This window comes from Nematolebias whitei, chromosome 3, assembly GCF_014905685.2.
Source record: "Nematolebias whitei isolate Nwh7 chromosome 3, NemWhi1, whole genome shotgun sequence".
Taxonomy (NCBI): domain Eukaryota; kingdom Metazoa; phylum Chordata; class Actinopteri; order Cyprinodontiformes; family Rivulidae; genus Nematolebias; species Nematolebias whitei.
In genome coordinates, this window is record NC_056500.1 from 34,042,129 (window position 1) to 34,053,799 (window position 11,671).

The following is an 11,671-nucleotide window of genomic DNA, read 5'->3' on the forward strand; positions in this document are numbered from 1 at the left end:
AAGTGTTAGTACCAACCAGAACTGACTACTATGAAGTGTTAGTACCAGCCAGAACTGATGCACTAATAAAATATTCTCGTTCAAACAGTTATTGGACATGTTTAATCTTACTTGAGCAGAAATCCCTCTGCCAGCATGGTGAATAGGATGGAGAATCTCCTGAGGACTGTAAACATGGGCAGACTGGTGGAGGACATAACCAGCAGCAGAAAATTATCCTGCCAGTCGTGATCTATTTCTGTTTTATGATCGTGTCTCGTCAGGGAAGAGAGAAGTACTTACTTCAGCTTTTTAGTGCCAAACAGGCCAGTGATTTGATTTCCCACGTAAAGGAGAGGTAGAGGAAACGTCTAGACAGCAGGGACATCACAACGAGCTTTAACTTTGAAAGTACAGATGCGAAACAACCGGAAGCTCGTTTCTGAACTTGTCTGTGCGCGTGTGTTACCTTGTGAGGCGTGCTCTCATCAAAATCTGGGAAGGTGATCACCCTCGCAGCCTTGCCCACCCACAGCACAATCACTGTGGCCAGCATCTGAGCGCGCGCACACGCACAGAGACAACATCAGTTTGATCCGTTTGCACAAGCGACGTGAGATGAGCTCTGTGAAACACTTACTTGTCCTAGTCCGACACATATTGATGAGGGAAACCTGAAATAACAGGACAGTTCAGAGACCATCACAGACTGTTGGCGGTCAACATGGAGTCCACGCTGTCATGAAGCAAAAGCTACAAAAAGTGGTTTTTTTTTTTTTATCTGTCTTTAACGAAGCTAAGGAGCTCCACAACAACTTGTAGCCGCTGTTCTCCTAGCTAACATGGAGCTGCATGCAGCCGAGGGCGGTCAACCCGTTACCTGTAGTTCGTCAGGACACTTTTGTTCACCACGACGATCAGGAACGAGCTCAGACCGTAAAAACCGGCGGCAAATAGCTTCGCAAACAGCGGCGAAGGTTTGTCCGCCATACCCGACTAGTTCTCATTCCCCCGGAGCGTAGACACTCCTTCAAGCCCTGCCATCGCTTCTCTTCGCTCTAGGGACCCCTGTTCTGTCCGTTCTTCATACATTGTCAGGTTTTCATGCGCGTAGCACAAACTGACGGCTGCATGAACGAGTTTACATAGTCGGTTTTGAACGACGCTGATTGGTTCAAATGGGAGCGTCCCTAACTGACAGTCCCGCCCATAGGTCCCTCCCTCCTTTGTGTTTGGTGCGCTCGCTTTTTCATCCGGGTTGCGCTGGCGGAGAAGAGTTCCTACATGCCACAGAATAGAATAAAATAAACACATTATGGGATAAAAAAAAACATTTTTTTTAAAAAAAATACATATATAATAACAATACATACCTACAAAATTATTTTTCTAAAGATATTTTGATTCTAAAATAAATAACTTATTTGCATTGTGATGCAAGTAAACCTTACAAAGCGAATAACGGTTATTTTCTGCAACTTTACAACTATATAATGTGTAAATCAATTTAAAAAGTTGAAACTTTTACTTTAAAAAATTTAAAAGTGGTTTCTGCATAATGTACTCATTCACTTAGTTAACTAAAACAAAGGTAGTTTACAAAGTTATTTAATGTCATTTGTGCACAGACCAACAATCAAGGCACACTGGAATTCTTGTGCAGAGCTCTCGCAATCATAGTAAAAAAAATCACTGAAACAACACTAAATAAATACAAACCGGATTCCAAAAAAGTTCAAACACTAAACAAATGGTGAATAAAAACTGAATGCAATGATGTGGAGATGGCAAATGTCAATATTTTATTCATAATATAACATAGATGACAGATCAAAAGTTTAATCTGAGTCAATGTAACACTTTAAAGGAAAAATATGTTGATTCAAAATTTCACAGCGTCAACAAATCCCAAAAAAGTTGGGACAAGTAGCAATAAGTGGCTGGAAAAAGGAAATTGAGCATATAACGAACAGCTGGAAGACCAATTAACACTAATTAGGTCAATTGACAACATGATTGGGTATAAAAAGAGCTTCTCAGAGTGTCAGTGTCTCTCAGAAGCCAAGATGGTAAGAGGATCACCAATTCTACCATTGTTGCGCAGAAAGATAGTGCAGCAATACCAGAATGGTGTTACCCAGCATAAAATAGCAAAGACTTTTAAGTTATCATCATCAACCATGCATAACATCATCAAAAGATTCTGAGAATCTGGAACAATCGCTGTGCGTAGGGGTCAAGGCCGTAAAACTCTACTGGATGCTCGTGATCTCCGGGCCCTTAAACGTCACTGCACCTCAAACAGGAATGCCACTGTCAAGGAAATAACAGAATGGGCTCAGGAATACTTCCAGAAAGCATTGTCAGTGAACACAATCCACCGTGCCATCCGCTGTTGCCAGCTGAAACTCTACAGTGCAAAGAGGAAATCATTTCTAAGCAAGCTCCACAAGCTCAGACATTTGCACTGGGCCAGGGGTCATTTAAAATGGAGTGTGGCAAAATGGAAGACTGTTCTGTGGTCAGATGAGTCACGATTTGAAGTTCTTTATGGAACACTGGGACGCCATGTCATCCGGACCAGAGAGGACAAGGATAGCCCAAGTTGTTATCAACGCTCCGTTCAGAACCCTGCATCACTGATGGTATGGGGTTGCATGATCGCTTGTGGCATGGGCAGCTTGCATGTCTGGAAAGGCACCATTAATGCAGAGAACTATGTTCAGGTTCTAGAACAACATATGCTCCCATCTAGACGTTATCTCTTTCAGGGAAGACCCTGCATTTTTCAAAACGATAATGCCAGACCACATTCTGCAGCAATCACAACATCATGGCTACGTAGGAGAAGGATCCGGGTACTGAAATGGCCAGCCTGCAGTCCAGATCTTTCACCTATAGAGAACATGTGGCGCATCATAAAGAGGAAGGTGCGACAAAGAAGGCCCAAGACGATTGAACAGTTAGAGGCCTGTATCAAACATGAAAGGGAGAGCATTCCTATTTCTAAACTTGAGAAACTGGTCTCCTCTGTCCACAGACGTCTGTTGAGTGTTGTAAGAAGAAGGGGGGATGCCACACAGTGGTAAAAATGGACTTGTCCCAACTTTTTGGGATTTGTTGACGCCATAAAATTTGGAAACAACAGATTTTTCCCTTAAAATGATACATTCTCTCAGTTTAAACTTTTGATCTGTGATTTGTGTTCTATTCTGAATAAAATATTAGATGTTGACACCTCCACATCATTGCATTCAGTTTTTATTCACAATTTGTTTAATGTCCCAACTTTTTTGGAATCCGGTTTGTAAAATAAAAGTAAGAGAAAAGTGGTATATATCTACACTGGACAAAAAGTAGGTAATATCTACACTTTCCCAAAATACATATATGATTTATCAGTTATGGTCTAAATAGAAGAGTTAATACAAATAAGCTGTTTTCAAGGAAAACAAACAAGGAGAAACAACTGAAATGGGTGATTTAGCACAAGAACAGGACTGACAGTCAGTGACAACAGGTTTATGAAAGGTATAACTTAAAAAATTCAAATCATAAATTCATCCATCCATCCATCCATCCATCTGTACATACATACATACATACATACATACATACATATACATGCATGCATGCATGCATACATACATACATACATACATACAGCCATCCAGCCAGCCAGCCAGCCAGCCATCCATCCATCCATCCATCCATCCATACATCCATACATCCATACATACATACATACAGCCATCTATCCATCCATCCATCCATACATACGTACGTACAGCCATACATACATACAGCCATACAGGCACCCATACATACATCCATACATACATACATACATACATACATACGTACGTACATAAAGCCATCCATCCATCCAGACATACATACGTACGTACATACATACATACATACATTCAGCCATCCATCCATCCATCTGTACATAAAGCCATCCATCCATCCATCCATCCAGACATACAGTATGTATGTCTGGATGGATGGATGGATGTACTTTGTATGATGTGTGATGTATGTACATACGTACGTACGTACGTCATACATACATACATCCGTCCGTCCGTCCGTCATCTTTACCCGATTGTTCCTTTTCGGGTTATGGGGGTCACTGGTGCCCATATCCAGCTATCACTGTGAGAGAGGCGGGGGACACCCTGGACAGGTTTCCAGTCCATCACAGGGACACATAGAGACAAACAAACATTCACTCTCTCCCACATACCTAGGGACAATTTACCATTTAGCCTAACATGCATGTTTTTGGGCTGTGGGAGGAAACCAGAGTACTCGGAGAAAACCCACGCATGCACAGAGAGAACATGCAAACTCCACCCAGAAAGGCCCCCGGACCGGGATTCAAACCAGCAATATTCTCACTGAGAGGCAGCAGCTCTACCAACTGCAAATCTTACACAAAAATTTCAGGTCCAAGGTACAACACTGCGCGTCCATATTCATCTGTAAAGCATGAAGGCTCTCTTGTAGATTGTGTTGTATTTCAGCCATGAAGGGTTTTATTCAAATAGGATAAAACTGTGAATCTGTAAGAAAGAAGGCTGGTTTTCCATGTTGCCATATATCTAAAAAAAAAAATCTGAATAGGAAGGAAATGATCCCAAAATGCTATTTCTAGAATTTGGTTCTCACTGTTGTGATTTTCTTTTCAAAAACAAACAAACAAACAAACAAACAAACAATCAAACAAAAAAAACAGGATAGTGCTCGTTTATGTTATCATTCAATTTAATTCAAAGAAATTACAACTGAATATTATATAATTACAAATACAGGACTTATTTATCTTCGAGAGGTGCAACAAAAATCATGTGGAAATAATTTTTATATTTTGTTTATATAATGTTTAATATACTATGAAAGGGGCAACTTTGACACAGTTTATCACTCCAGTAGTGTGTGTGTCATTGTCCAGCAGGTGGGAGCACGTGACCATCTCTGCTTTAAACCAGCTGAGTTTTGTCTACAGATCTGTTACTGTTTCACTGCAGCCTCACAGATGAACAGGATGGTATTTGGGTAGATCATATCGATGGCTGAGATCTCACTCTTCTGATGAACAATTTGCATGAAATTATTTGCATGATTTGATTCAGCAACCTTCTTGCTGAGAGGCAGCAGCTCTATCAACTGCACCACCGTTTTAATCACTTCCAATCAGTTCTTCAGTTCAGTTTTTAGTGTCACCATCTCCAGTTAATGTTTTTTCTTAGTTTATGTCTTGGATCTTATTACTGTTTTTCTTTTACATTTTATATTTTTGTTGGATGTAACTGGGACTCTGTGTACACAATTTCGTTCCACCACATGTACCACATGTGGTCCATCCATCCATCCATTTTCTTCTGCTTATCTGGGGTCGGGTCGCGGGGGTAGCAGCCTAAGTAGGGAGGCCCAGACTTCCCTCTCCCCAGCCACTTGGGCCAGCTCTTCCGGGGGAATCCCGAGGCGTTCCCAGGCCAGCCGAGAAACATAGTCCGTCCAGCGTGTCCTGGGTCTTCCTCTGGGCCTCCTTCCGGTGGGACGTGTCCGGAACACCTCACCAGGGAGGCGTCCAGAAGGCATCCTAAACAGATGCCCAAGCCACCTCAACTGGGTACTCTCGACGTGGAGAAGCAGCGGCTCTACTCTGAGTCCCTCCCGGATGATCGAGCTTTTCACCCTGTCTCTAAGGGAGAGCCCAGACACCCTGAGGAGAAAACTCATTTTGGCCGCTTGTATCAGAGACCTCATTCTTTCGGTCACAACCCAAAGCTCATGACCATAGATGAGGGTAGGACCTCCTCCCTGACCCGGAGAGGGCACTCTACCCTTTTCCGGCTCAAGACCATGGCCTTGGATTTGGAGGAACTGATCTTCATCCCGGCCGCGTCGCATTCGGCTGCGAACCGCTCCAGCGAAAGCTGTAGATCACGATCTTATGAAGCCAATAAGACCACATCATCTTCAAAAGCAGAGACGCAATCCTAAGGCCACCAAAACGGATCCCCTCAACACCTTGGCTGCGCCTAGAAATTCTGTCCATAAAAGTTATGAACAGAATCGGTGACAAAGGGCAACCTTGGCGGAGTCCAAATCTCACCAGGAAAGAGCCCGACTTACTGCCGGCGATGCGGACCAGGCTCTGACACCGGTCGTACAGGGACCTAACAGCCCGTATCAAAGGGCCCGGTACCCCAAACGTAGCACTAACCACTCATTGTAATTACTGGAATTTTAGACGTGGAAGGGGTGTCAGCTTCACCTGCTCAGCTGTGCGCCCTGCAGACAGTGCACGGTTTACGCACAGGAGCGTGTCCAGACAGCTCTGCGGAGCACAACTGCCAATGTGTCAGAACTCCTGCATACATTTCAAAGATAATAAGTAAAAAAGCTTACAGTAAAAAAAAAAAAAAAACGAGTGAAATGTTTGATGTGTATTATTCACATTACATCACGTTCACGTTTCAAAATTAGTTTTTCCACCATGGAGTATGCTCTGTCTGTGAATCAGTTTGTATGATGGCTTGCTCCTCCGATAGAAAAAGTCCTTTGCATGAAGGATGAATTGTCTCAGCAACAAAAGAAGCCGTCCAGATGACCTGACTGAACATTGTTGGATCTTGACCTCGATTATTGAGCACAAACTTTGCTGTTTTGAACCACTTTGGCATTGCTATCTCAGAGGAGTTGATGGGAGAGAAGGCGAACCCTGGAAGCCATCTTATCACCAGCAATATGAGTTTTTCCACTCTGGGGGTTAGCTGTTTGTGGGATTCAGTTTGGTTTGGTGGGTTCCTGGCTGAAAAAGTCCTTCGGATGATGGACTAAAAGTCTCAGCAACAAAAGAAACCGTTCGGATGACCTGACTGAACTTTGTTTAATTCATAACTGGATTAGAGCTGCAGGTTTTGGCCCAAGCCCCCAGCCCAGTAATCGCAGCTCCAATCCAGGCATAAATGGCAGGCAGATTATTAAGTGAAATTCTTTCTTTGGTTTACACTACAGGGTTTACTTTGCTCATAGTTTCAACCTCCATTCTCTTGATCTTTTAAAAAAATATTTTCTCTGTCTTTAACAAGTTTACTGTAATGTAGTTTGAGTGAGCTGTGGGCAGTGTCTGTGAATCTCTGTGAGCCGCGGTCCTTTTCTCTCTTTCTATTGGTCGGGTTTTACATCGTGTCTTCCTATTGGTCAGTTCAAACATCCCGCCAGATCTTTGGTGAAGTTGAGTTTGTTTAAACAAGGTTTTGAGTAATAACACTAACCAGAGAAGTTAGACTGGTTGACATGATGCAGGTGGCTCTCTTCCTGCATAGATGTCTGTGATGGTGGGGAGACTGACTCCAACAGTCTTCTGTGCAGCCTTCACCACTCTCTGCAAAGCTTTTCTTTCTGCAGCTGTGCCGCCTCCATGCCACACGTTGATGCTGGAGCACAGGATGCTCTCCACTGCACACCTGTAGAAGGAGGTGAGGACTGAGCTTCCCAGACCAGCTTGCCTCAGCTGTCTGAGGAAGTAGAGTCTCTGATGAGCTTTCTTGATCAGGCTGGTGGTGTTGTTGCTCCAGCTGAGGCTGTCATTCATTTGTGCACCCAAGTACTTGTAGCTGGAGACCACTTCCACCGCAGATCCTTAAGTCCACGACCATCTCCATCTTCTTCACATTGATGTGAAGGTTGTTCTTCCTGCACCAGCTCTCCAAGTGTTCCACCTCCTGCCTGTAGCTGGACTTGTTTGTGATGCATCCCACCACCACTGTATCATCTGCAAACTTTACAATGTGACAGCCTGGATGGGTAGCTGCACGGTCATATGTGAGCAGAGTGAAAAGGAGAAGGCTCAGAACACAGCCCTGAGGGTAACCAGTGCTGAGGGTTATGATGATGGAGGAGAAGTTGTGGATCCTCAGACTATGGTCCGTTTGTTAAGAAGTCTAGGACCTAGTAGCAAATGGAGAAGCTTAGTCCTAGTGTGAGTAGTTTGTCCATCAGGGTTTGGGGGATCATGGTGTTGAAGGCAGACGTGACGTCCACAAAGAGCATAAGGACGTAAGAGTCCTTCTGCTCCAGGTGGGTGAGAGCAGTGTGGACCACAGAGGAGATGGCATCTTCTGTTGATTGATTCTTGCAGTATGCATACCGGTGAGGGTCCTCACTGATGTTGATGGTAGTTTTGATGTGGGTCATAACCAGTCTTTCGAAGAGGTTGGAGCCCTGGTAACCCACCTGGGCATGGGACACTGAGCTTCTTTTTTTTTTGACCATTGAAATTTCAATGTTCAGTTAAAAAGCAAAATAAAGCTCTTGCATTTAAAAGATGCACAACATTAAACATAAATGCACTCATAAATTATTGTTTAAACCAAGTTTAGATAATTTACATTTGTAGTATGGATGCCTTCATATAGAAAATGTTAAATGTGACACAAGAAGTTAAACACGTCAGGTGTTTTTTGATTAACATTTCTTTTATCCTGATTCATGCGCTCAATAATCCTGGTAGAAAAATGTAAAAATTAAGTCAGGTCTTCTGGATGGATTAAAAAAAACAATGTATTTATTCTTTTTTTTCATCCATTCAACCTTTATTTAGACAGGTAAATCCCATTGAGCCTCAAGGACTCATTTACAAGAGAGACCTGATTCTTAAAATCCATCCAGAAGACCCGACTTAACTTTGTTGGATTTCCTTTCACATGTCATAATGTTTTATTAAACAACAGGTCTGGACTGCAGGCAGGACAGCTAAACAACAATTAGAGTTCAGATTTTTTTTTGTACGACAATACATTTTTTGACATTTTGTGGAATATGCAGTAGGGATATTATTTTCATTTTTCTCTGGCATGAGAAAGGTATTGTTAAGTCAAAGCTCTGGTCCGATAAGTGACCACTGAATGGAGGCCAGCTTCTTGACCTGACCTTGTAAAAAGCCCGTGTGTATTTTGGCAGGTGTTTGCAGGATAAAAACCTGACGTATTTCTGATAAGCACCACGTTTGTGAGTGTGCCACGTTGTCAAAGAGAGCACGGCTGCTGAATCGACCTTTCATTTCTTTCCTCATTATAAGAAAGAAATACAACAGGACACAACAACCATGACTGGACTTAACGCGTCTCTCGGATACTTCCTGGCTGTTGTGGTTTTTGCAGCCTCAGTTCAAGCGCTGCTCAGAAAATGGCCACGATTCAGCTTCATTGTGGAGTTTGCCTCGTCCTTCATGCTGGTGGCATGCTGGCTGGAGGTGCAGACCATAGTGGAGGTGGGCGAGTGGGCCGGGGGTCTGGGTCCTGATGTGACTGTGACCATGTTGTTTGTGCTGCTGCTGACTCATGGTGTTATCTGTGGGGGAGCGTCAGGGAATCCCAGCCTGGTTGTGCAAAAGTTCTTGCAGCTCGAAGCCTCCATCCTGCCCACTGTGCTCGCCGTTACGTCCCAGTTTGCCGGAGCTCACCTGGCCCTTCTTGCAGCTGGATACTACTGGAACCTGGAGCTGACGGACATGCACATGATCAAAAACCTGATGTCTGCTTCTTGCAGCACGTCACTGCTGATCCCTGTGGTTCAGGGCTTTGTGACCGAGTGTGCCTGTGCACTCGTCTTTCATCTTATTCATTTAAATCTTCGGCACAGATCTGCTCTGATCCGGGTGCCTCTGACTGCGCTCCTCCTCACATTCTTGTCCCACACTGGTGAATATGAGAAATTATTACGGAAATTATTTTTTTTTTTTAGCTGGCTTATGTCCTCTAGCTTCTTTAGACTTTGCACAGAAAGATTTTTTTTCTTTTTCTACAACTCTTTTTACACTTAAATATACATCCACTCTGTTTTTCAGCCAGAAGATACACCTCAGCGTTCATCAATCCATCTCTGGCGTATGGACTCACCTTCCACTGTCCTGGATTTACCCTCACAGAGTATGCAGTGGTGTACTGGCTGAGCTCTTTAACAGGTAACTTTTATCACATATGTTTGTGCACGTGTGCTGTCAGCTGTTTTCAAGCTTTCACGTGAATGAATGTCTGTTTTTTTTTGTAGGAATGACTTTGGCTGTTCTCCTGTACATGGGCCATATTCCGAGGTTTTTTGCCAAAAACCTTCTATACTTTCAGAAGACACGCTTCAGAGTGCCAAAAGGAGAGAAAGCAGAAAAGAAGAAAATGTGAAATTCATGTTAAAAGAATGTATTTATTATACTTTTTTTAAAAACATGTAATTGAATGATAGCAAAAGGCCATTAGTTGTGGGACTTCTATTTAATAGATAAATTGTGTAGGCTAGTTTAAAGACAAAAACTTTCACTTTTTGAAAAACAATCTGCCATCTTCGGCTTATTAAAGTTATTGATTTCAGATTTAGCAAGATCACTGAAATGAACAGAAAACAGTTTATTGTTTGAAATAATATCAAAAACTACCATTCAGTAAATATATACTTCAAATAGACATGTTTTATACAAAAAGCCAAACCAAGGAGACGTTGCTGCTATGTTCTGGCAGGAGCCACATGAAGTGTGGAGGACTGTGACCCATCGGACTTTGTGTTTTTTGGCTCATTTTTAGCAGACATGCTTGGACCTGTGGGTCCAACAGAAAACAGTCACCACCAGAGGGTTTTCTTTGAAGAAAGTCTAGATTAGCAACATTTATGAATTTATGAACTAGATCTGTTTTGAAGCCTGTTAACTCACCCGGCTGCTTTTGCTGCTCCAGCTGGGCCTCGGGTCGGTCCACCCATAAACGGTAATCTGGATTATTCAGTAGAGATTTGCTCTGACCGCAGCTGAGACACCTCAGCACAGTGAAGCGAGTCTTTTTGTTTTTTCCTTATGAAACAAACAAAACCCAAAAATACATACCATCATTATTTATGAAACTTGTGCTGCTGACTGGGTAAAACGATCCCCTAAACAACTGGTTACAGTCAGGAGCCATTAATCTAGCAGAGGAAATTACAAACCGACTTACTTCGTTGTCTTGTTGTTGCTGTAACACCCGGAATAAGCAACGAGCAACATTTCTTGCAAATTGTTCTCTTCACTGATGGGTCCCTGCAATAAAACAATCAATACTTCAGCTTCTCTCTCTGTTTTCTTGACGGTCCGGTCTGTGGCTACAAGCCTGTGTTTCCTCCAACAAAAAGAAATGTATTTGTCAAAATAAATTTTGTTTGTTAAACCAATATAATGCTCCCTCACAACAGGCTTAACTGTAACGAAACATACAAGAATTTATTTCTAATGCGTCAGAGCAAATATTAAACTTCTCTAGACATTTAACAAGGTTTAATAAAGGATTGACTTACTGGACGCCAAACCGTCCTCAGTATTTATGCTTAGTGTAGACAACTATTATGTAATCTTCATTTGTTACAACTAAAATACTTCTACTTTAAAAGTGACACGTTATGGCATTTTTTTTTACAAGTTTCTTGAGGTATTGGAGCAGCTTTGAATTAATACCAAAGAAAACAAAACCTCTCTTTTCAAGCATGAATTTACAGCTCTCTTTATGCCAGCTGGTTTGAAGAGGGTGGACTATTCATCCATACACTCCTCTGTGTTGCTGTTAAAAACAAGTGCTACCGTTTCCTGCGATCGTGACAGTCTAAATTTGGTTACAAATTACTAGTTATTAATGATACAACAGAGCATACAAAGCACAAA

The 11,671-nt window shown here is 42.5% G+C and overlaps 3 protein-coding genes across 3 annotated transcripts in view; 1 reads left to right on the top strand and 2 right to left on the bottom strand.

Annotated features, from left to right (window-relative positions):
* LOC119408027 (UDP-N-acetylglucosamine/UDP-glucose/GDP-mannose transporter) overlaps window positions 1–969 on the bottom strand; it is a 6,581-nt gene extending 5,612 nt beyond the window's left edge. The window contains exons 1-5 of the mRNA XM_037674864.1: window positions 860–969; window positions 620–653; window positions 449–535; window positions 283–350; window positions 112–183 (exon numbers count right to left, since the gene is read on the bottom strand). Of these exons, the coding sequence (XP_037530792.1) occupies window positions 112–183; window positions 283–350; window positions 449–535; window positions 620–653; window positions 860–969 (371 nt within the window). The remainder of the gene's footprint in view (window positions 1–111; window positions 184–282; window positions 351–448; window positions 536–619; window positions 654–859) is intronic.
* Window positions 970–9,100: 8,131 nt separating this feature from the next.
* Window positions 9,101–10,197, top strand: aqp12 (aquaporin 12). The gene is made up of 3 exons (XM_037674865.1): window positions 9,101–9,695; window positions 9,842–9,958; window positions 10,045–10,197. Exons 1-3 carry the CDS (start codon window positions 9,101–9,103, stop codon window positions 10,170–10,172), a joined length of 840 nt encoding a protein of 279 aa, XP_037530793.1. The 3' UTR covers window positions 10,173–10,197.
* A 46-nt stretch (window positions 10,198–10,243) lies between these two features.
* The window catches only part of rpp21 (ribonuclease P 21 subunit), a 3,932-nt gene continuing 2,504 nt past the window's right edge, over window positions 10,244–11,671 (bottom strand). Inside the window, exons 3-5 of the mRNA XM_037674866.1 lie at window positions 10,974–11,056; window positions 10,697–10,831; window positions 10,244–10,583 (exon numbers count right to left, since the gene is read on the bottom strand). Of these exons, the coding sequence (XP_037530794.1) occupies window positions 10,492–10,583; window positions 10,697–10,831; window positions 10,974–11,056 (310 nt within the window). The 3' untranslated portion in view covers window positions 10,244–10,491. The remainder of the gene's footprint in view (window positions 10,584–10,696; window positions 10,832–10,973; window positions 11,057–11,671) is intronic.

What these genes read in the sequence shown, in the direction of transcription:
- aqp12 (XM_037674865.1), top strand. Translation starts at nt 9,101, where the DNA reads ATGACTGGACTTAACGCGTCTCTCGGATACTTCCTGGCTGTTGTGGTT. An exon ending in CACATTCTTGTCCCACACTG is followed by an intron (nt 9,696 to 9,841) that starts GTGAATATGAGA and finishes TCTGTTTTTCAG; the next exon opens with CCAGAAGATACACCTCAGCG. An exon ending in CTGGCTGAGCTCTTTAACAG is followed by an intron (nt 9,959 to 10,044) that starts GTAACTTTTATC and finishes TTTTTTTTGTAG; the next exon opens with GAATGACTTTGGCTGTTCTC.